Source organism: Bicyclus anynana, chromosome 9 (genome assembly GCF_947172395.1).
Source record: "Bicyclus anynana chromosome 9, ilBicAnyn1.1, whole genome shotgun sequence".
In the NCBI taxonomy this organism is placed as follows: Eukaryota; Metazoa; Arthropoda; class Insecta; order Lepidoptera; family Nymphalidae; genus Bicyclus; species Bicyclus anynana.
In genome coordinates, this window is record NC_069091.1 from 8,653,158 (window position 1) to 8,679,665 (window position 26,508).

The 26,508-nt window shown below is 34.4% G+C and overlaps 2 protein-coding genes across 2 annotated transcripts in view; both read left to right on the forward strand.

Annotated features, from left to right (window-relative positions):
* Positions 1-26,508, forward strand: part of LOC112045111 (uncharacterized) — a 132,151-nt gene that overhangs the window by 78,732 nt on the left and 26,911 nt on the right. The gene's annotated exons all lie outside the window — the stretch shown is intronic.
* LOC128198373 (uncharacterized) lies at positions 17,994-25,760 on the forward strand. Its single transcript, XM_052883554.1, has 2 exons — positions 17,994-19,841; positions 23,797-25,760. Exons 1-2 carry the CDS (start codon positions 19,825-19,827, stop codon positions 25,568-25,570), a joined length of 1,791 nt encoding a protein of 596 aa, XP_052739514.1. The 5' UTR covers positions 17,994-19,824; the 3' UTR covers positions 25,571-25,760.

Here is a 26,508-nt window from a genome sequence, read left to right on the forward strand (position 1 = left end):
CTTTTGATATCCACTTGCATAAATTTCAGAAATAAGAAAAGTAAACAGGTTTTCAAATTGAACGGGATGTTTTCAGTCAGCATAGAAGCAAAATGTATCACCAGACTAACGGAGTTCAGACTTTTAATTTTATTTTCTCCATTTTATATTATTGAAATAAAAAAAAAACAAGATGTGAATAAATAATAGGTAGGAATTCCAAAAAAGTCTTCCACTGCCCGTACGTGTGTTTTAAAAGTCTAAATATTGAAAATTTCTATAAAATATATAACATTTACCTTCATTTTTCCCTACTATAAAACGAGAATATCCAATCCTGATAATAGCGTTATTTAATTATGTTAATTGTTTAAGCACCAGGTACATACAAGTAGCTACATATATAAGTAAAATAAAAATTGATTTGACTTGTTTAGCAACCTTCTGTTTGACAAATTTATCTTGATACACTGACTAGATTTAGATCTAGCTCACAATTGATTTTTTGAAATTTCGACATTAGTTTTGAGGCTATCTACCTTCAGTTACATAAAACAAAGAGTGGGTACATACTTACTGATATTACAGCAATACGAAAATGAATATATTACCTATGTGAAAATGGCAACATATGTTATACCTATACGAATATACTTAACAACCTAACACATATTTAGGAATGTAATTAAAACCTATTGAACTTAAACAGAAAGTAGTCCTAGAACTTTTAAGTTTTAGTAGTTTTATTAGCTTTTTGTGACAGAAGATCGGAAGTAGGACTATCGCCATACTTATTTTTTCCGCCAATCCAAAAAAAAAGAAAAATTCAATTTCCAACAAAAAAAGAATTAACAGAATCGGTTATTAAAAAAAAAAATACCGACCGAATTGAGAACCTCCTCCTTTTTCAAGTCGGTTAACGATGAAGTTGTGCGCGAAAGTGCCACATTATGGGCCATTTCATTTATTTATTTTAGTTATTTTAACACAAAATTACTGAACGCATTTTCATGAAAATTAAGTGGGACCAATCTGGAAGTATACTCTTTCAAACTAAAGAATATTTTTTAAAATTGGTTAATAAATGACGAAGTTATGAGGTAGGTAACAAACATTAAAAACGTAAGCGTCGAATTGTGAACCTTCTCCTCCTGTTTTGAAGTCGGTAAATTGACTGACTAGGTATAAAAAGGAGGAAATGTTCGTTTGTAATTGTAGATAAGTGTGCGTGTAGTGTTTAGGAAATGTTAATAAGTATAAGTAAGTATATTATGCAAATATATGAATGTAGGTAATGGATACTCACCGGAAGATCAAACGGATAGAACATGAATGAAATTGAGGTGTGCGGTCGTTTTCGAGATTGCATCACAGTAAAACAGAAGTGTTACACAAAGAATATCATGTTTAATTTTTAGTTTGACACAGTTTGCTTCAATATATGATATACGTTTCAAGCTAAGGCCTTAATAATGATGTTTATACACTTCCTAATGCGGGATACAGACCTTCCGTTTTAACTGTACAGTTTTGTCTAATCAAAATTTCTATAAAAATCATTAGAAAAAACTGTGCAGTTCTCATTTTTTTTTTGTACAAGGACGATTTAAATGAGCAGTTCCACCGTACAGTTAAAATTGAAAATTTATTACTGCGAGTTTATACATATAAATTAATTTTATTTATAATTAAAACTGTAGGTAGTCCGCATTAGTTTTTAGAGATTATCAGTGTCAAGTGTCAAGATTGCCATGCCTAGGGGAGAATATTAGGTCGTCGATCCTATATATAAATGCGTCCATTATAATTACAATAATAAGCAATAGGTATATCATTGTCTTTGATAGTATACTTTTCAGTTCAGAATATGTTTTTTGCACCCTTTTACAAATATTATTAGCTTAAGAGCTGTGAGGCTGATAATATTAATGAAAACCAGTCAAAATTACATTATGTAATTACATTTGCCTTCGTGCCTCCTCTTAACAACTATAGATGCGAAATGCATTATGAACTACAAAAATCCAAAAACAGAAGAAGATTACATTCGAAACTTTATATGCTTTTAACTGAACACCGTGGGCTAAGATATTTAATTACAAGTGAATTAAAATTACCCAAACAAGTGATGAATCTGACGGGCTTACGGGGTCGTGCTATGTCATACCTATTGGTCAGGAATAGATTTTGTTCGGGTTTACAATCGTTTATTTCTCCAGCTACCGTGCGGGGATATAAAGTGCTACCATTTGGAGTTTTATTAAATGAGTAATGGCCGCTATAAAACTGTTTTATTTGCTTAGCTTTTTATTTGCGTACTACGTTTATTTTATGTACTTTACTTACTTTATGTGATTGAGTGGGTCTTTTTTTTCTGATTGTGTATTATGGGTTTCATCGGTAGATACATAAGGTTTTATACTAGGGTAGGCATGTCGAGGTACATTATGGTTGATAACCGCTCATTATTTTTTCTTCGTTATTCATTTAAAATTATGTTTTTAGGTGTGACCGTAGCCAATGATTATTTTAACGAAAAGTAAAATTACCTTGGAATATTTTCATAATATGAAATTACGTTCATAGAGGGCACTGCTTAAAGTACTTAAAGACCAGGACTCGACATTTAGATGGGTTAGGTTCCCATCCGCTGAATTATTGTCGTTCCAACTACTAATCCTTTATCAGTTTTTCCGGCTAATCGAAAAAAAAAAATTAGAATGATTCTTTTTAAAAAATATTATTAGGACATTGTATATCACTATCATCATGTATTTCACCGTGCGTTAGTAGTACGAATGAAAGTTTATTAATAACAATTGTAGATGCAAGCATTCTCTGTAGACGGATGCACCGGCGGCTGGCGGTAAGTTTTTCAATGTCACTTCAATCAATCACTGGTTCGTCTCGGTGTTTCGGCGCCGACGCATGGTTCCGTCCCCGTGCTGGACTATTTACGTACGTTTCATTACTTCTGAGAAGCAAACCCGCGAGGAAGTGGTTTTTGTATCGGAAACTGTCGTGTTTGCTCTCTTTTTATACTGGCCGTGTGTCCGTGTACCGTTTTATGATTCGCGGATTTTATCGTTGCAACTGACATTGAGTTTACTGACTTCTTCTATAAGTAGTTAAGAGTCTCCCCCTGATGCTCTCAAACCGACGTAAGAACATTGTGGAAGCTTAATGACAAAAAGATGTATAATGTCTTCATCGAGTTGGGCGGAAAAGCGAGATTATTTTATTTTGTATTGATTGTCTTAATGATGGTAACCACAGAAGAGATAACGCTTTTGATAACTACAATGTATGACCTTAATACGGTTAAAATCGTCAAAATATACGAATAGGTAAATAATTATTAGACAAAACATTAAAATTTTTAGTAGCGAAAGAATACAATTCGATAGATCTCAGTTTTGATCTCGTAATAGACATATGTTTTCAGTGCAAATAGGCAAATGATTTTAATGACTAAATATCAATGACATATTCAATATCCGTCCATTTAAATGTAAATCCTCGTCATAAATGTAGGTCAATGAAAAAAGTAATTAATTAGTAAGTTAAGAACTTATTTATCGGTTGACGAAATCACAAAAATTATCAAATTATTTAGGTTTATTTATTTTGATTCTCTCGCGAGTGTCAGTCAACATTTGTGGTCATCTTCAAGGCAAGAATGAAAAGGTATCTTGTAGAAAAGCATGCTCTAACTAATAGATCGCATCACTGCTTTCGATAAAATGCGACTGCAGTCAAGCATGGCTAAGCCTATCTTTTGCCAATATTCCTATTCCCCTCCAACTAGTCGGGAAAGAGTGTGTTAGGAGTGGGTACGACAATAGATCTACGGGGCGGGGATTGAACCACCACCCCGCCGCGATATGCCGAATACGTCTAAAATCTAGCCTATTACACAAACAAATAACGTTACTTGATTATATGATTATCAAAATCGGCTTCATCTAAAGACTATCCCCTAGGAACTCACAAACTATACCTCCTTAAAATATTACTTTAGATGTACAATGAAGTTATCCGTAAGGGTTCTGTTTAATGTTTGGATATTTTTTCATGTCAAATATACTAGATACTTGATAGACTAGATAGATAGATAGTACTGACTAGATAATATGCCTCATTATGTCAGACATGTGAAAGTATTGCTCGGACAGATTGTCAATCTAAATGAGATAATTTTATTTATTTATGCGCCAAGCAGGAATGATTACGATACTCATACCTACAGTCAACACGCATGACTCTGATCTATATGCATATCATTAGCTTAAATAAACCTCGGAAGAAATAAGCTGCTTACTGGTCTTGTTGTTTTAATCCCATAAAGCTCTTAAATTCATAATACTCTGTCTATATAATTAAGTTTTCTTCGTTATTCCTATTTATCTATCTATGTGTATGATATAACAAAATATTAGATATAAAATGGAAAAGCTAAATAACTTTAAATTTGAGATTATTTTACTTTAATTTAAATATTATCTGTTGTTTTAGATATAATTTAAATATATTAAATAGTTAATAAGATAAATATGCATCGTTCAAACAAGCCGCCAAGCGTTTATAAGCACGAAGAATATATATGTTTATAAATAATAGAATAATTACATAAATCCTTAACAGTATGACTTTATTATGACTTGTTTTACTTAAAGAGCTTCACTTCTAAATAAGCAGTTTTAACTATAAAGTTTCATCTAATCAAAAATTCTTAAATAATTAGATCTGTACATTTAAAACTGACGGACACTTAATTCGTACAGTTAATCGTACGTGTGTAGTGTCCGTCAGTTTTAACTGTACAGTTTCATCTAATCGAAATTTCTTATATCATTAGAACTGTACAGTTAAAACTGACGGTCACTACACACTTACGGTAAACTGCACGTCAGTAGCACGGGTTAAAATCCTTAAACAAACAATACCAGTAATTCACGGGAAATTGCGGATCGCAGCTTCATACCTATTTCTTACGTGTATTCCAATTGTTTACTATTTTGCCCTTTTCAACTCAGTACTATTTTGAGAAGCCCGTTCCTTAATTCAATTTTCACAGTGAATTACACTCGAGTTATGAAGTATAGGGGCCCATTCTGTTATGTTTATTCGTATACATCCGTTCGAGCGCGTGCTACTATTCTAAAATACCTATTACGCATTTTATCCGGCGAAACTAAAGGGTTTGATTATTTAATAAGACTTCGTTAAATTGAGGTGCCTTCGTTTAAGGAAAGGCCTAGGTATATCTACTCGTATATAATGCTCAGCTATCCTACTAATATTATATACGCGAAAGTTTGTATGGAAGCGATTTGGCTGAAAATTGGAATAGAAATAGATTCTACTACTTTTTATCCCGAAAAAATCCATGGATTCCCGAGATGTTTGTTACTCTTTCACGCCTAGGCTACTGAACCGAATTAACTGAAATTTGAAGTAGAGGTAGATTATAGTCTGGATTAACACATAGGCTACATTTATCCCGGAAAAATCCATGGTTCCCGAGGGATTTGTAAAAAACTAAATTCCACGCGACGAAGTTGCGGGCTAGTTGGAGATAAATTCCTCGGTTGATGATGGTATGATTAATAATGAGATGCGAAGTTTAAACAGTTATTCTGGAGGAGTTGTAGTTTAGGACAAACTATGCAATGGAAGGAGTATTAGGTGTTTCAAAGTTGCTGATATAGCTGAAAGAAATCCAGGTTAGGATTATACGGTTTTAAACATCAAAGAAAGAAAGAGCGGGGGGCGATATTTCGTAAAGACATGAGAGATGAAGGCTTGACGATGGATGCAAAAGAGAAGCAAGTAGGCAAACCAAGTAAGATACTGTCCAGCTGTTCTAATAGAAATCGCATACAAAAAGAAAAAGTTAGTTTCTAAATTTCTACTATATTACTATATGTATTTATTTTATAAAACGCACAATATTAGTTTTTAGGTGAACGTTTCGTCACGCATGAAACCAATTAAGAACTGATTGCGTCTATTGGCAGCATTCCTTGTTTTATGGTGTAGAGAAATCGCTTATGTGCATCGTTAAGAATGCATTATAGACAGATAAAATTAACAGTTCCGCTAACCGCCACTCCAAAAATGCATCATAAATCTTGAAAGTCTTACCAGCTTCTTATACATTGTTTGGTTTATTAAACAAAACTGTTATTTTGGCCATTTTTATCGTTTTCACTTCTCATCTATTTTTAAGCTTTATTTGATAGTTTATAGCATCCGCGTATAATTCGAAACTTTCATGGGATTACGAATAATATCCGAATATGTTTATTTAGACCTCAAATAGTTCCTACACAAGAGAAGAGAGTCTATATAGTTCTCAATAAAAGACGCATGTTTTCAAAATGCAGAATTGGATTAGTCACAAAAATTACTTTGTACAAATAACTTATAAGTGCCTTATATTATAAAAACATTCTTATACCTATTATCTTATATCTATTCTATGAACATCGATGAGATAATATTGCACTAAACACTTTTAAATTCTTCACTTTCTAATATAAAGTTAGTTACGTAATGCAATTCATACAAGTTTATATAAAAGAGGTATCATTTAAAAAACAAAATATGATGTGTTATGTAGAAAACAACACAGATTAATATTCATAAGTTACCGTTCTGCGTAGACGTACGGCATGAAACGTTAACTTTTTTCATTAATAACGGTGCCGACGCAGTCCAGTACTGGCCTTGCGACGGCTTTTACGTGGATCTTATTGTAAACATCATAAGGATCATAATTGATTACAATAGTCTGCGAAGTGTGATTGTTCCATAGTCATACACCGTATCGGCACGCTACATTCGTGCAATTCTTCAAAGCTCCATTGTTTTCTATTGTCTAGTGTTTATTGATATCTTGGTATTAACGGAAGAACTATTAGAACTGTTTCGTTGGTCTAGTGGTTTGATTGTTTCTGAAGGTTCATAAAAACATCAATTTAACATTCTACAGAGAAAAAGTTTTCCACTTCTCTCTACGAGTAGGCGAAAGCTTCTGATTGAAGTAGATAAATAGTCCAACGGGTGGAAATTAAACTTAAGACCTATCGGATTTGAGTCCATGACCTTAACCGTGGGGTGATTGGGTGGTTTAAGCTTCAGGTTTAGTTGGAATGTAGAGTTGGGTAGTTGACGGTGTCGCATTGTTATAGTAGATACTGAAACGCTAAACTTCTAGTTCTCTATGATGTTGCTGCCAAATTAGTCCCACCGAACATAATTTTGTTTTTGCTCACTTAACTGGTCGTGTCGTATATTCCCATTTGGACTAAAAGTGAAGTAATGCATCTATATTCGGCTTTACAACCCTAAAAGCTATTGCTGAAGTAGTCTCTCGAAAAGGAGCCATGTTTCCTACTAAACAATAATCTTATCGCCTTTAACAAACAAATAATGAGAGTAAAAGCAATTATCGACTTCCTTAACTTCCTTAACTAATTGCTTAACTAATTCGAGTTTTTGTAATGTAAATAAATACAGTCAAGAATTGTATAGACAGTTATCGCAATAATCGCACACAAATATTTGTCGCTCATTCCTAAGTTACACAAGGTAGAGTTTCCCAGAAGAGGTTTCGCTGAGTAGAGCAACACAAGACGTTAGTCTACTCCAAAATGGCCACCAACATACGCCGTGACGTCATGACGTCTTGTAGTGCATTTCATTGCACGTTACGACGGTTGGGTCGCTAATTTTTGAAGTCTTATAATGCAATTATATCTCCTCCTTGTATGGTGCTCCTAATTACTGAAGGTCGTGACTCAAAACACTAATTTGTTTCCGGATGATTTAACGTCGTGTAGTGCTTCTCGCGACTTGTATAGTATCTTGCACTTTTGTATCGACAACTGTGCGGATTTGATGTGACCTAATCATCGGGCTACGTTACTGAGCCATCTATAGTTTAATTTTGCAAGTGATCACTAGTTTCTCTGGGACTCTAGGACTCATTTAAGGTAATGTAACCGAAGTAATTATCTTAAGTAATCAGGTATTGTATTGATTTCTGGATTTATTACATTTTTTAAAATTTTTGATTATTTGTTGGTGTGATTTGGTGATATGCTTTTATGTTTGTGGCTTAAAATCTTGTGTTTCTAATTGATCGTTAAAACGTCTTCAGTTATTGCGTCTCCGGCGGCAGTCCGTGATTAACTTTATGCGTAGTTGTGTCGCCAACAAAATGTAGTAGGTACTATTTCTTTCAATTCAGTTTCATAAAATTTAACTGCGCCTCGCGAAATGTTCCTGTTTGTATCACGGATATTATTAGGTGGCACTGTTATGTATTCGCGGAGTCATTGATCTATATAAGTGCCTGCTCTATTTCTGCCTGTATTTTATTTTTGCGTAGCTATTTCAATGTTTAAAGGTGAGGGATTTTTTTCGGATGTTTGTTTTCTTTGTTGTAAATCTAGTGTGATATTAGTATTATAGTATTATTGCCTTCTGATACAGGATTTTGAAACTCTTATAAGAAGACTCTAGCCTTTAATTATTTGTTATTCGATTGATGTTACAATTTTTTTTTATTATATTTTAGTATCATGTTATTTTCCGAAAAAGCACGATAAAATGTGTCGATATTATTTTGTTTGACTTGGGTGGCGTTTAGTGTTTAGTACCTTTGCGACTTTGTTTCTTAGAATCTAGATTACTCCACTCTACATTCTAAGAAACTAAGTTAAGAAAGGGGGAGTTAATAAGCTGGAAATACCTTCGTTGTACCTCGTTTTCTGGAAGGAATATCTGTTGCGTCTTACCAAATTTGTTTGACTCAGTAGGTTATTTTTTTATGGTTGTAGTGGAAAATAGTAATTGTTATTCATTGTACATGAAAAAATATCTTGGATTCATGCAAAATGACGCCTTTTATTCAATAATACATTTTTACGGCACATTTCATTAAAGACCAAGTTAAATAGTGACACTATGATAATTAAATATTTGTCTCCAAAAAAAATTGTTGCTTGAATTCAAGAAACTTTCTTATGTGAAGAAACATGTGCATGACTTTAGAGGTAAAAATATTTACTAAGTCTAGTATACGATGCGAGTAGGTACTTGATTAAATATTAAACATGCGTTATGTACTATCTGCTAGAGCCAATGTGTCAGGATAAGGCAACCGTTTGAGTTAGCACGTTTGTTTGGTGTGTATGATAATTTGTTTATCAACGTAACAAAAGGTATGACGTAGATATGTAGTCGTACATGTTTCGAATACATTGATAGGGTGTACCTGTAAGAAATTATGAAACCTGACTTGATACCTGACTACCAAATATATACTGACATACAAAAACAGTATAAACATCATTCGAGCCAGTTGTCAATTTAATCCACCAGAGCTGTACCTACCTACCTAGGAGTATGCTAGGAGTATCTTTCGGATAGAATGAGAAACGAGGAGAACTAAAGTCACCGACATAGCTCAAAGTATCGCGAAGCTGTAGTGTATGTTATGTAAGCATAGCGTAACGTATCAGCTCTTCGAACTATGTGCCTCGCAATGGGCTATGCAGTTCGAAGAGCCGATAGACGTTGGGATTCCAAGGTGCTGGATTGGCGACCCCGCACTACAAAGCGCAGTGTTGGCCGACCCCCACCAGGTGGACTAGAAATCAAGCGAGTCGCAGAGATTCGCTTGATGAAGGCAGCTTTGGAAGTCCTTACAAAAGGCCTATGTCCTGCAGTGGACGTCAATCGGCTGATATGATGATGTTGATGTACCTAACTATTCCTTACCAACTTTTCTTAAAACCTTTCCTGAAAGTCAAAAAAGTAATTTAAGATATTTTTTGTTACAATAAGCAATTTTGAATATGACGAATATTCCTTTTCCTCTTTAATTCGCATCGGTGGTATGGGAATAATAGTAATCCAACCGAGAATGAACCCATGTCCAGGGATTGAACCCAGAGGCCGTCAAAACGCTACACGCTTCAAAAATGGATCTATATTGTGCCATACTTACAGGTACCTACTATTCTTACGCTATAATAAATTATATAACTCAGCTATTTAACCTAATTACCTATACCGAGGCTGAGGCTCTCACGCATGGGTGGATATGAATAAAAAGATCCTATCTGCTAAATTCTAATCGGCGATCTCGGTGCGAAGAAAGTCAGTTTTCCATGCCATGCATATGTATGCTGTGCGTTAGATGGAAGCAACGGACCGTAACTATATTGCACTTTTAACTTCGCTTAAACTATCATCACTTAAAATATCATTTTGCGAATTAATTGCAGCATTTGCTGCGATAATAAAATATCGATGAATTCCAATTAGAAGAAAATAAAAGCTTTGACGCCTCATTAATTCCACGATGCTGGATTTAAATGAGAGGTCTTTCCCCACCTGTAGGACTTTTGTCATATTGAGTATGACTGTAGTACATGTAGGACTATTGTCGTATTGGGTCAGAACGTACTCGTAGAACCTGTAGGACTATTGTCATAATGAGTACGATTGTAGTACACATAGGAATATTGTCGTATTGGGTATGACCATATTATCTGTAGAACTATTGTCGTATTGGGGACGACCACAGTATCCGTAAGCCTATAGTCGTATTACGATTCGTTGTACTTTTGTTGTATTAAGAACGACTGTAGTACCCATAGCCCTACTTTCGATTTGGGTACGACCACAGAACATAGGAAACGTTAAAGCTGTGGTACAACTGTAGTAACCGTAGGACTGTTGCCATATTGGGTACGACAATTAATAGTAGGTACTCGTAGGATTTTTATCTTATTGGTTACGACTTTATAGTTACTCATAGAACTATTACCGTTTTATATTTTTCGGTGCACTCAACTGTGAATCTGGATAATAGTTTTAGCATTTCACTATTTGTATTTTTTTATTGTTACGACAGGTCAAAAAAAAAGATCTGTTCTGGTCCTTAATCCCAAGTAGGTGGGTATCACGACAAGTTATATTTAACCCTATTATAAAAGCGATATGAAATATACACAAACATTCTTTGTGTTTAAAAAAAAGTTTCTTTTACATGCGTATCAATAAGCAAGTAAACTTGAACAACTGTAATATTGTTTATTTATTGTTATTTATATTCATGAGATAGTCGCTCTCGCAACAGTATAACTTAATTACCTGCTAAGTTATTACTAGCCCTTACTAGTACTAAAATACGGTTCAAAATTTAACGTTACTTGATTTAATACAGGTTAAAACATACATGTGTATTGTGTATCCATACGGAACTAACGGATATGCACTAGTCAAAGTACTTACTACATTCTTTACACGTCACAAATGACTTCCGGTTTGTTTTGCGTTAGGATTGTATTAATGTATTCACTAAGCCGTAAATTAACGTTGTTCAAATGGGCCAGAGTTTATGGAACTGTCCCTTTAGCACCATATCCTATACAAATAAAATAAATTGAAGAGTTTGTTTGTAATTTTAAATTAACTGCGTAACAATTAAAGGTAAACAAGCTTTTAACTAAATGCTTATGAAAGTATACAAGGTGTCCTGTAATTAATGGATAAAACGCAAATTTTGGATAGAAGCAGGCGTTACTTTGCGGAATTTCATCATGAATATGTAATAATTTATTTATTTTGCTATCATCCGCGAAAAGCCGACGAACCCATGCGACATCGTCAACCGGAGCATCTTCAGGAGATGTTGTCTCTACAATGCAATTGGACGTTGTAGAGTCAACATCTCCTGAGGATGCTCCGGTTTCGGGGTGAAACGTACGTAGAGAGTATTTTTTCGGACCTGGGTGAAGTTGTCGCATGGGTTCATCGACTAAAGCAAATAAATTATTATATATTCAAAACGCAAATAGTAAATACACCACCTAATTATCTAAAACTAATTTGAATAAGTCCCTAGGGTGACCAAGTTAAATAAAACTTTGTACGCATTTTCCTAGTTTTGTATTCAAGAGGTACCTGTTGTGGCTTGTTGTGAGTGAGTTTTGCAAGAAAGCGGAAGAATTTGCCCTAAATCGTAGATTGAGCGTGACAACATAGATAAGGCGTCATTTCTATTTGTCAGTTGTTAGACTACTGTGTAAAATTTTTGCAATGATTAGTACTTTGCGTGATTTGTTCGTTGAACATAACAGACAATAATAAAAATGTAATATTTTTATATGTAAGTTTGATTATTATGCGATATGGCCTTTGTTGAGTAGTTGCCCATACGTACGCAGATAGGTCTCTCCTCCCAGATGAAAATGTGGGTGGGGCCTTGGCCTTGGCCATAGAGCAATGCCCCGCGCACTCGACTTCATAACCGCGCAGTCATTTTCCCCCGTCGCCCGCACATCATGAGAGTGTCATCAACGAACTTGCCAAACTATAGTAACCATATTTTTAGGTGGCTCTAATAGATCAATTAAAGTTTAAAGCAAGTATTTTAATTAGCAGAAATTTTTTTTATATTTTGCTGACTTCTAAATAAATAAATAAGGAGGTTCCATGATTGGCTGTATGTTTTTGTTATAATATTTCGGCCTTGGTATATACCGTGTACCGTGTGACCTTTACGGGATCACGATCCTTTCCAGTTCGTATCCGGTCTGAGTATGTGAGGTGCATCCTAATTAGGTATCTATAGCCAAGTGATTTTTAATTTACCAATTATTAATTTAGAGGGCCTTTTAACATTTTGGTTATGTTAGTATGCTAACTGCGTTTTTTGAACTGTAAATGACGTTAATTAAATAAAATGACACGTTCACAAAAATGCTTTGTATTCAACAATATATATATATATATTTTAAACAGTGCAGGCATTTATTTTGCTTCGGTGTTTAAGCATAAGTGACATAATTAAGGCTCCTATTAAGTATTTAACTTTTCTCATGTATAATCTCATATTTCTTTCTAAGCTCGCATGTTAACGGAACATTTCATTGACAAATGACAAAGATGCTTGGAGGCAATCGAATTTCATCTTCACGCGAGAGTAGGTATCTAATAGGTAAAAGTTAATAGCAATAATGTCGTTTACATTAAAAAAGCAAATACTGAGGTTTTTGCCGACTTTTCACGGTACATTTTGCTATCCGAACTTAAAGTAGTGATTAAAATGGAGAATGTCTTAGCATTCCAGGATTTAACAGTGCAGGTGCCGGGTCCACCGTGCAGTAGATGGAAAATCTCTGGGCGGAGCCTGGGACTTAAAAGTCCCGGTAGGGTTAAAGGTTTCTTTCTTATCGTGTTAAAATTCTTTCTTTTCTGTTTGTGTTGTACTTCTTGCCCAGCTAAATTTGGTCAGATCCTACTACCCGTTTTAATATAATACTTGCTGCAGTTCTAGTAAGTTACAGAGAGTTTTTGCTGGTATTCCTCTAACACCCAAATCTATGCCGTGTACCTACTCGTAGCCAGTTTAGTTCATAATACATTTTTACAGTGTGATCTTTTGGGTATTCTTTTGGTACTTATAGAGCTTACTGCTTACAGGGCCGTGGGATGCGAATACACTGCATAGTAAGCTCTATAAGTATTCTATTATAATTTGTTTGGAAATCGAGTGTTTTTTTCCGTGATGTTATTTGATTAAGTTTCTAATTAGTGCAACCTTTTTCTTTAAAAAAGTTACACGTAACTTGTTATTTGAGTAGCAATGCGGAGAACCTACACCTACTGTGTACAACAAAGCCTGTCATATCAATCTAAAAAGCATTAGTTGACACTTCTTGTCTCGACTTTCCAGTTTCCACGTCGCGTGGTTCGACGAACGCAGTTCAAAAGGGAAAATGCATGTGTGATTGTAATTATAATTATTGGTTATATTTTACTTTACTTATTGCCCGTGTGGTTTGTAATAGAGAAAACTGTTAGAACTTGTTATTAAGGCGTCACTTGCTTGTCAGTTGTTATTTGCTAGCACCTAACGAGTTTTGCCGCGTTATTCCAGCAGTAGATTTCAGGCAGCCAATGGGATTTACGAGTTTTTCCAACTAGCGGAAAATTATGATATTTTGGCAACCCTTCTTCCGTGTTTAAGATAAATTGTTGTAAATTCCAACTGTAATGGATCCCATTTTTCAAACATACAAACCCATATCTTATGATTTTGGCCTCTCCATGAAATTTTCTCTGCCAGCCCTGATTTCAGGATTACTTTTAATCCTGAAATCAGGGCTGGCAAAGAAAGTTTCTTTTGTTTTTCTTTTTATATTCCATAAATTGAAGTAAGTAGATTTTGTCTTCGTCGGTTTAGGTTAAAGATATTGCGAGTAAGTAATCTTTGATTTGATCTGATCAACATGTTAACTGCTGTGTTTATAGGTTAGTTGTTTATATTCTGTCAAAGTTCCAAAATTAACAGATTTTCGTCATTGTATTAACAACAGTTATGTTGAACTTTTGGAACACTAAATTAGCCTGGTAAAACTATTCGTTTGCTGAAACAACTGAATAATATGGTTGTTGTGAAAAGACGTGTGCGTATTTACCAACATTTACGAGTACCAGTTTAGGACAGCAATTCTTAAGAGTTTATTTATATGCACATAACACGAAACATGTACGTGTAGACACCATTAATATTCGTACACATTGCGGTCAATCGCAGTAACTTCTAAACCACCTTTATGATCTAATCGGTGTGTGAATAGGTTATGTAAATTTTTAATTATTATTCAAAAAGTGTTTATTAAAATTTTCTTACAAAAGTGTCCCGTAACGATCTGGTTTTTGCCACTTCGGCAAGATACCAGACCAGACGGAATAATCGGTGAACGCCAGTCTTACATACGCCGCGATTCTGGGCACACGCGCGTCGTTACGTTTGTATGCCTTGTTCACGTTTGGCCAACGTTGGCGCCAATATGTGGCTTGGATTTGGTGAAGTGCTTGTGATTGGATTGACCCGACTGTATGACATGAGTTAGCGCAATTTACGTAAATGTTTTTGGACGGAAGAGGTTGGTTTATTATAGTTTATAATAGACTAGTTTATGGTAGTGTTATATTTTGTCTCCTCTAAACATTGCCATAATTTTGTATTTCGTGTCCATTTGATGCCATAAAGGGCCCATATACTCAATTAGATAACTTAGTATGTTAGTAAGTAGTTTATGTATACTTTTAAAATATCATAAAATTCTAATTTCACCGCTATCGTTGAGGAAAGCGTTCATAAAATTATGCGCAATTGTTTTAAATTGTACCATAGATAAAGTGTAACTATTTAGTTTAATTATTTCGACGATATGGTGATAGTACCTACTTAATTTGGTTTTAAAGACTTGGAAGACAATGTCACAAGTAATGGAGTTAATGAGTACAAACTTATTTACCTCTACTTCCTACAATTTTCAAGTTTTCTGTATTCAAAGAAAATATGTTTGTTATTATCTTCTATTCGTTATTAGACTACAATTTTGTTTAAAACCTCACATCTAAGAAGATCTGACTTATGGGAATAGTTTGTTTGAATTAGATGTCCTAGACTTTTATTAGGGAAAGTTAGGTTAAGTAAGTTAGGTGAGACAGGTGAAACCGCAGGCGACAGTTACTTTATTTACAATACTAGCTAACGCCGCGCTGTTTTACCCGCGTGGTTCCCGTACCTGTAGGAATACAGGGATATAATATATCCTCCATAGCCTTCCTCGATGAATGGGCTATCTAACACTAAAATAATTTTTCAAATCGGACCAGTAGTTCCTGAGATTGGAGCGTTCAAACAAACAAACAATCTCTTCAGCTTTATAATATTAGTATAGATACTTATTTCTCCCTTGACATTACCATACCCAAGGATAAGAGCAGGATGGGCAATTAGTTACATGACTATCCATGGCCTCTTTATGTCGTTTATTTACTGCTGGCCTGTTCACTAACTTTGAGTTTGAGTAACTATAGTGGACATCCACGAAATTTACCAACTAGCTATTGCAATTCTTAAGTCACGTTATTTCGTATTCACTATTTATTTTTTGCTAATTGATTAAAATTACTAACCACTGTGTTTGAAATTGTGATTTTCGTTAACAATAGGTTTTACGGAATACGAAATGCGGTTGTTATTGATTTGATGTTAATTATGGCGATTGGACTACAGTAAGTGAATAGGCTAACGGTTTACATTGTTGACATTGGTATGATTATGATACAATTTATTTATGGAACTGGTGGTTATGGCTTCAAGTTCTGGATTACTGAGGCTATGAAATACTACACTATTAAGAATTTTTCAGTAATATTTCTCTAATTTCTTACGTACCTACTTGGAAAGTTATAATTTACTCAACCTTTACCTTTGATCAGTCATTAACACGCATGTACAAAAAAAATATAATATAAAGTATGTATCTACTTGTATGTAGTTTGTATGATTCCGTTAGAAGTCGGTTTCTGAACAATTTTAATTTAACTTTTGAGTGTTTAGTTAATTTCCATATAAAGTACAGTAGATATACAGTTCTACACCGTAAGTAAGTACTACTATCACAAAATCTGCCTTCTTTCTCTTCTGAAGCAACACCGTAAGTTCGGGTAGGATGTTTTAATAAAAATTTGAAAAAATTGCCATCGCCAAGCCATAAAAGCATCAGAATTTAGGTTAAGTTTATGTTTTTATTTAAGTATATTCTTATTGGACCATCTCGCGATCTTACCTTTAAAATAAAAAATAAGTTGTAAATAATACGTATATTATTGTTCATTAAAAAAAAATATTACTGCTTGTTATGGAAGAGCGGAGTCTTCTGTCACAGAAGTTCACAACTCTTAAAAGAAGACTCTAGCTTTTTATTATTTGTTACTGATTAATGTTACTAAAATAAACTATTTTTATTTTTATTAACCAGCGAACGCCCGCGACTTCGTCCGCGTGGAATTCAGTTTTACACATATCTCGCGGGAACCATGGATTTCTACGGAGTGAAAAGCCTATGTGTTAATCCAGAGTAAAATCTATTACCATTCCAAAAATAAGCCAAATCAGTAGCCGAAGCGTAAAGGAGGAACAAACATTACACATTTACACACACACACACAAACTTTCGCCATACAAAACACCAAACGTTTTTGGACATACAAAACACCTATTTGATAATAATTGTACTTCTCTTTGGACGTTGGTTGAAATTCCACTTAACAATGTTCAAGTAAAAAGGAATCTAGGTAATGCAATTGAAATCAATAATTCTCTATCCGTGCCGTATTTTCAATTGATACGAAAGTTTATTGAATATGTATGAAATGTAAATATTATAAACGCAATGATATTGCACAGCATGCGATTGTGTGATTCTCTGTTTTAAAATCGAAACTCTTTTACAGTATATTATCACTAACAGTTAGTAAAAAGTTTTTATTAGTTGCTTTACTTTAAGTTCTTTGCAATATTATTTTCCTTCTAAATTTATAATATTTAAACGTTTATAAACTTTCCATTGCTTTCCAATTAAGCAAAAAGCTTGTGTTAACAGTGCGTACAACATTGTCTTTTACCAACGGGTGGGACCTGAACTCGAGACTTGTAGAATTCTGTTTCTACTTTTTAATCATAGAGCTATTGATCACAGTCGTCGACAAGTAGTTAATCATCATAATGTCCGACGTTTATTTAGATACTTCTGCGTGATACTAGCATTTTTTTTCTCTATTTGTTAGCATTCTTCATATTGTAAACATACTTTACTCATGGAATGTTATTGCTAACCTTTAAAAGTCCAAAATGTACAAAATCATTCGAATAAACTTACGATAATCTGTCTCACCTTGAATTTACTAGTAGCATAGCTGCATTTCAAGTTGTTTTTTTTTTATAAAAGACATTAATTGTATTGGTATTTATAAGCATAATATCTTAATACACTTCCTTCATGTTACAATTTTTTATCACAATTCTACATTTAAAAACAGACCTAAATTAAAAAATAATTGATTTTAAATGTATTTAATGGTATAATAATTCATTCAATAAATTCATATTGCAATCATTTATTCATTCTTTAGGTCTAAGACAATCAATCGTTAGCTCAATGGCCCTGTGAATGATTTTTCTTCCTATTTTGTACTCTAATAGCAAAAATAAACCTGCTTTCGTAGACATCAATTTGTTATAAAAATATTCGCGGCAAATTGACTATTGTTCAATATATCTAATGATTTTTTAATTCAGATATATATTATACGATGATTTATTGTACATTATAGTATATTAGCTACTTATCTATTACCAGCGTACCTACCTACCAATCTTGGTGTATTGTAAATGTTTACTTGTTGTAAGATGAATGTATGTTGTAAGATCAGAATATATTTGTAATATACTCAGATCTTACAACATAAATAACATTGCTTATTTCCAGAGGTGCTTATAACTTTACCCTTTATTAGTGACCTTGGCTTTATTAAGGTTGCTGGTTCCTATCACAATGATTGTTACCTTAATATAGATATGTTTATATTGTTTCTACCTTACTAAATTTGTTTATATTTTACGGGATATTAATGTTCTTAAGACATTGTATGTTAGGAAGAAGAGAGAGCGCCATATTTTTGCTTTACTTGAGCCTTTATCACCGATCTCTTTTTAGGTCAGACGATTATTATCTTTTTACGTTATTGGCTTGACGTAACCAAGAATATAGGTCGAATACTCATTCATAATCAAAATTCAAGGTATGTTTACATAAAAAATAGTGCAGTGAAACACTTTCTGCTAACTCGGCTCGCATGTTAAATGGTTTAGCTCTATAGCGTGAGTGTATGTCGTGAAACGGTTTCAACCTTGTCTCGTATTAATTTATATGCTTAAATCCATTGTTAGTGTTCGCATAATCACCTTGATTTAGTGTATTTTCGTGTTTTAAATCTAGAGCTGCATGTGATTTAACCTCGATTCCATGGAACGTTTTTGCTTTCGACATTTCATACTTTATATCTTGACAGTAGTGTTTATTTGTTTGATAATTTACGAAGGTAAAGTTTGTGGTATTGTAGGGGGTATCTCTGGATCTAGTGAACCGATTTTGAAAATTCTTTTAACACTAGAAAGCCATGGTATTTGTGTGTATCATAGGCCATATTTCATATCTCAGTATTCTCACGAGAACGGTAACTACGCAGGAAACCGTGGGGTGTCAGCTACAATACACTCTGTCAGACACAATACTTACAATATTTTTTAGACAAAATTGTTGTTGTAAAAACAATGCAATAAATGGACAATTATTACTTATTTATACTAATATTGCGATAAGTATTTTATATATTTCTTTCAATAATAACCAGAAATAACCTGCAGGCTTATTCACTATCTATGACGTATGCTAGTTGATATACGAAATTGAGATTCTATGTAACAAATAACACCCGGTGCCTACTGGTGGATACCATACAGTAGGTAGTTATGTCTGGACAACAGGCAGGTCTGGCGCCTGCCCATGCAGTAGGTCTGGCACCCGTGAGCTTCACTCACGGATGCAGAATCGCTGAGTCTGCGTAGAGTTCCCAGAACAGGCCACCTGCACATACCGTGCGTGGGAACGCAAGCCGAGCGGCCAGTCCACACATCGACTCGCTAGTAATAAGTCTAGTACTAAGTTAATATTAAGCTTCAATTGTGGAAGCACTATTTTTTTATTAAAGCCTCTATAGAAGAAAGCTCTTTAATTAACATCACGCTCCTCCAAATTTGACTGGCGCAGCCGGTGCCGATTTTCGTAAACGCCGTGCAGTGTCCCAAAATCGACGCTTGCGCGAGGCCGGCGAAAGTCTGACGAACCAAAAAAATACGTCAAAGAAGAGAGAAGACTAGAAACCTGCTTAACGGGGAGGATGACGGCGTATAAGGGGTGAGTAGAACTTTTCACTTCCTGAGTGTGTCCCATCCCTTACCTGTGTAGAGTTTTTAGGATTTTAGTAAGTTAAGAGATTAAGATAAAGATTTTTTTATGATTAAATTGAAAGATTAAATATAAACTGTAATGATTAATGAATGATCAATTAATGAAATCAAGTTAAATAAAATCAAGTTAAATAAATTAACTAATTAATTATTAATTTTATTAATTAAAGTTTAATTATTGTAATAATTAAAGATTACTTATTATATCAAGTTAAATCGATTAACTGATAAATAAGATAAATATTTTAAAATTAAATAAGAAAAAATAAGAGATTCTTTATTAAGTTAGTTTAGTAACGTTAAGTTAAAGTTAAGGCTAAGTGTTACTGCTACTACTAAACGAGTGTTACTGCTTAAATCGGTTTGTGTTATTTTATTTTATTTTTCTCTATCTCAAAAAAAAAAAAATGGAAAAAGTTGAAATCGTGCCCCGAGAATTAGTTGAATTAATACCAAAATTTGATGGAGAGTCAAGTCTTCTAAACCTGTTCCTCCGGAAATGTGAATACATCATTTTAAATTATAGGAAAAGTGACACTATCTCTCAGGATTTATACCTTTTTCACGTGATAACGAGTAGGCTCGTTGGTAGGGCTGCTTCTCTTATCAGTGAAAGGGAAGACATTGTAACTTGGCAGGATTTGAGAACAGCATTTATCCAACATTTCGGTGACGCTAGATCGGAAGAATGCGTAGCTATAGAGTTAGAGTCGCTAAAAATCAAGATGGGTGAATCATATTCCGACTTTTGTAAAAGAATTCAGAATGTCCGTAATATTTTATTATCAAAAATAAATAGGCAGGATGAGCCCCTTAAAAACTCCAAAATTATTATATACAATAATTTATCACTTAACGTATTTTTATATAATTTACCCGAGGATTTAATTCGTATAGTACGATTAAAAGACCCCAAGACTTTAGAGACCGCTTTAGAAATTGTCACGGAAGAAGTAAACTTTCAATTCCAGTATAAAGCAAAAAATAAGAATCAACAAAAGTTTCATCAGAATCCATTTATTCCTATGCCTCACAAAAATAATTCGCAAACAGCAAGTCCGATATATGGCGTAACGCAACCGCAGCGAAATCAGTTCATTCCAAACCAGTTTAATCGAGGTTTTTACCCTCAAAATAATTTCCAACAGCAATGGAGACCCAATAATAATAATTTTAAATTTGGGATTCCTTCACAAGATAATAACTTTAGATACGGAATCCCGACTCAACAACATAATTTTAAATTTGGTATACCGAACCAACAACAAAATTTTAAATTCGGTATTCCCCAGTCAGGTCGAATTCCACAGTCCAATAATAATAATAATCGTAATTACAGTGGTAACTTTGGAAATCAAAATAACTTTAAATTTGGTATCCCAAGGCAAACCAATAATTATAATATGCCAACTGATGTATCCATGCGTACCGCCCCTCAGATAAGGCAAAATATGGCAGAGGTTCAAGAAAATGTATTTTATAACAACGATCTTGAAATAGGCGAAAATAATGATTGCGGTGACTTTTATGAAACGTATCCAGAAAATAACTACGACGAAAATAGCCAAATCCCACAAGAGTCTTACCCTGTACAAAATTCTGGCTACAAATCTGAAACCTTGTGTGACCCCCAACAAATAGATGCCGATGTAAATTTTCACATAATAGCCTCGGAAAACAGACCAGAGATAATACACCTCAACTGCGATAGTATACTTAAATTACCACACATAGAACTGCCTGAAATTCAGGCCAAGTTCATGATTGATACTGGTAGCACGCGCTCTTTCATAAGTCCTGAAAAGGCAAGCCAATACTTTTCCATGTATAAATATACGGAACCATTCGAAGTTATAAGTACGCATGCTAGCAGCAAGCACGGGGAGGTGATACATATACCTTTATTTAAAACCTTTAAAAGCATGACAAGTCATAAATTTTACATTTATGACGTGGATAAACGTTATGACGGATTAATAGGTTCGGACCTATTAAAACAGCTGGATGCTACTGTTGATATGAAAAACCTAATTTTACGTACTTGCGATACAGATATACCAATAGTATATAACCCCCCAGTTGAATTAACTCTACAGCCGCGAACTGAAACTCGAGTAAAAATACCTACTAGCTTAGATAACGGTGAAGCTATACTAGATTTTGTAGACTTTGGTCAAGGTGTGCGTATGCCTAGTGCTTTAGTCAATTGTGTAAATTCATTCGCGACAACTGTTATTCAGAACGTTTCAGATAAAATAATGACTTTAATTTTTAGTCGGCCATTCCGTGTGACGAAATATGAAAATAATGCATGTGTAGTTAACACTATTCGTGAAAATTGCGAGGCACTTTCGCGAATAAAATTAAACGCTTTAGAAGACGATAGTTCCCTTCAAGTAAATATCGACACAATATCTTTAAGCAGTACCGAAGATAGAAATGAAAACGATGATAAAAAGCGTACTCCTGGATCTAACGGTTCTAACATGGCATACCCGATTCGTTCTCCGTCTGAAAGTACGATAACCTGTAGCTCACGAACTGACACTGCACTTTCTGCATTAGACATGGACGGTGAAGTTATTCCCATACTTGACGAAGCTATCGATACAAAACCATACCAATTTCTTATATTTGTATGGAATAGGGACCATACAATAGTTCAAGATTATAGTCGCTATAAGCAAAAGGTTTTCGAAGCACACATGCCTGAAGAAAATATAGAATTAATTAAAGATTTCCTGAAACAGTATATAAACCCTAAAATTAGGCACTTTATCTATTTTGAAACCGAAACTCTTCGTAAAGATTTCATAAAATGTGTAACAGAATTGTTTAGAAAGGATTCTGTCAAAATTTACGAATGTACTAAAAGAGTATCTTACGTTTTAGACGAAAATGAGCAAAGATATATTGTGATAAAATACCATCAAGGTCCTTCTTGCCATAGGGGAATTAAAGAAACCCTAATGAAAATAAAACGCACCTATTACTGGAACAATATGGACCAAACGGTTTCATCCGTAATTAATGCCTGCGAAACTTGTAAAAAAATGAAGTACGATCGTAATCCCATAAAGCCTAAGCTTCAGCTCACTCAAACACAAACCAAACCATTCGAAGAAATTTTCATGGATTTATTCTCTATAGAAGGAAAATACTTCTTGACTCTGATTGATGCGTTCAGCAAAATAGGACAAGCTTTTGAACTTAGTAACAGATCCACTCCTGAAGTCGTTAGAGCTCTTATAAAGTATTTCTCGTTTTATGGTATTCCACAAAAAATAAATTGCGATCCCGGAACAGAATTTAACAATGCACTACTCAAGGAAACGTTAAGCTTTTATAAAATCGAACTGCACATAGGTACCCCGCACAACCCTAATTCCATGGGTTTGATAGAGCGATTTCACTCTACTATTTTAGAAATATATCGTTTGGCTAAGTACGAGCACAAACTAACTGACGCATCCTCTGTTATGACTTATGCGGTAATGTCATACAATCAAACAATACATTCAACTACTGGTCTTACACCCTTTGAAATAGTTTTTGGACATTCAGATTCGTCCAGCCCTTTCAACGTAGAGTTTAACCAACGATATATGCAAAAATTAGTTAGAGACTATGTTAAGCGAACAGCTTTCCTTTACGAGCACCTTACGGATAGAATGATAAAAAAGAAAGCTGAGATTAGGGAAAAACGCGGTGGCGAGTCATCATTTGATGTGAATGAGGGCGAGGAAATATTCATAAAAGGTGTCAATGTCCGACGTAGTAAGGATAAACCCCGGTATCAGAAAGCAAAAGTAACCGGAGATATTTTTAGGAACACTGTACCCGTTAGAATTAAAAATCGTGACTCTAAAGTACCAATTAAAGACATAAAACGTCCTCCACAGGTTCGCCCTTCTGCTCATTCAAGCCATCACGATCCAGGGCCTAATCCAGAGGATCGAGCATAACCCCGGTATTTTACCTGTAAAAGAAGGTCAAGCGTATATTACATATGACAATTGGTCATATATTAAGATTTTAGATTTAGGTTTACTGAAGGAAGATTTAGATTATAATGTTAGGATGTATGAGCACTTGAATATAAATTTATTAAAATACTTTGGTAATGAAACACACTTTAGTGATATAAGTAATGTTAAAACGCAAACTGATCATTTTTTGAATATTACTGTAGAAAAATGTAGACAGCTAATTCCAATAAGTAGAACTAAACGCGGCATTCTAAATCCATTAGGTTCACTAATCAAAATTATTACTGGGAATTTAGATAATAGCGATGCTATGAGGTATGATGAGTTAATAACTACTTTTAAAACGCGACAGGAAAGGTTATCAAGAAAAATGACTATAGTTTCTGAGATGGTAGAGTCCTTCGTAAATATGACGGGAATTTCAAAGAATAATTTAATTCAGCTAGATAAAGAAATTTCTGACATTAAACTATGGATTGATAATACAAAACGAGTTTTAAGCAGTACTAGATTAATTCATACTTTTCACTTATTCTTGCATAACTTTCAAACGATCTATATTAAAATAGACGAAATTGAAACGGCTATAGCATTTAGTAAGTTGAAAACCTTACACCAGTCAGTAATCAATACAGACGAATTATATAATTTGTTATCTGATATTGCAAAAACTGACCAGCTTGTATATCCTGTAAATTTAGAGAACCTCTTAAAAATTGAGCAATCTATTGAACTAAAAGCATATTCAAAGAACAATCAGGTAACGTTTATTTTAGATATTCCTCTTGTAAAAAAATACTTATTTAACTATTTTCGAATGATACCTCTACCTGTCACCAATCCATTTAACCAAACCTCTCTTATAATACCCAAAGCTCCTTACCTATTAGTGAAAGGTTCGAAAACCGTACCGCTCAGCAAACCCTGCAAAGAAATTGAGAAATTCGCATTCTTATGCCACGATATAGACACGGAATCTGTAATAAAAGATACCTGCCTAGAAGAGCTAATGTTACTTTCACAAAATACCAGCTCGTGTGATCCAGTCCTGGTGGAGACATCTGGAGTAAAAGTAGAATCAATTCAATATAACCAATGGATTATATATAGCAAATTCGAAAAACTTCTCCTGAAAATCTGTAGTACGGAAGAAACCCGTGAACGCATAAAAGGGACCTACATACTTACCATAGATGAAAACTGCAGTTTTAAAATAAATGGATTAACACTGAAAAGACATGAAACAGTAGGCAGACCGGTGAACTATTCAAGAATCCCAACTATGCACTTTCCTACAATACTTAAAGCAGATGAACTACCCAAAAGGAAACTTATGAATCTGGATGGCGTTAATCTTCAACATCTCCAGCAATTAGCTTACCGTCTAGAGCAAAGTGACAGTGAAGTGTTTGCCCAAAGTGAAACGTCATATAGCGGTATAAACGTAAAAAGTATTAGTGTCGGAACACTCCTTTTGTATGTTATTTTAGCAATATGCTTATGTATCATGTTACTTTATAAGTTCCCCCCTTTACGTCTTTTTCGTCAAATTCCGCACTCCGCTGAATTTGAACTAAAGGAGGGAGGAGTTATGTCTGGACAACAGGCAGGTCTGGCGCCTGCCCATGCAGTAGGTCTGGCACCCGTGAGCTTCACTCACGGATGCAGAATCGCTGAGTCTGCGTAGAGTTCCCAGAACAGGCCACCTGCACATACCGTGCGTGGGAACGCAAGCCGAGCGGCCAGTCCACACATCGACTCGCTAGTAATAAGTCTAGTACTAAGTTAATATTAAGCTTCAATTGTGGAAGCACTATTTTTTTATTAAAGCCTCTATAGAAGAAAGCTCTTTAATTAACATCACGCTCCTCCAAATTTGACTAGGTAGATGACATTTCTCAATTTATTTGTTGTTTATTTTATTAGGTTGTTTTAAAGACCAAAATAGTGAATAGGCCAGCTGAGGGTCTAGCTAAGCTGCCATCACTTCTTTTTCTACAACTTCTACAAAACTAAAAAATGTGTGGGATTGACCAATCTATTGATATGATAGGTAATGAATGTCGTGATATTGAATGTGATCCCCATACATTTGTAGCGGCAGCATTTATAGAAAGAGAACTTATGTGCCATTTGGCTATAAGTCCTGGGATTTTGTCCCGAAGTAAACACAAATCAATATTTATTCTCTTCAAACAAAGAGACAAATACCTTTACAGTTATATAGTAGGAAACCCTAATCAAGGTCCCAGCTTGGCTAGGCATTCAAAATAATTTTGGCTGCTTTGTCGTCACTCAATTTCAATATAAATTTTGGATCATCGCCAAGGCATACAATACCTGTCCATTCTTCGTACGAGGCCAATTCGACGAATACCATTGTTACTTCAGTCATGGGCCTGATTTCAGTTTTTTTTTGCTGACGGTTTCCGACCAGTTAAATACTTTACGTAAAACTATTTCTTATTATGTCTCACAGATAAAATCTTAACTGTACTCTATTTAATGAATCTTTTGGTTTTTCAGTATTAGATTGAACTGATGCAATCGATCTATTAAAAGGACCACCCAGCTTAAATGCATTTAAAGGTACTTCCGACAATAATTGAATGAAGCAAGCATGTC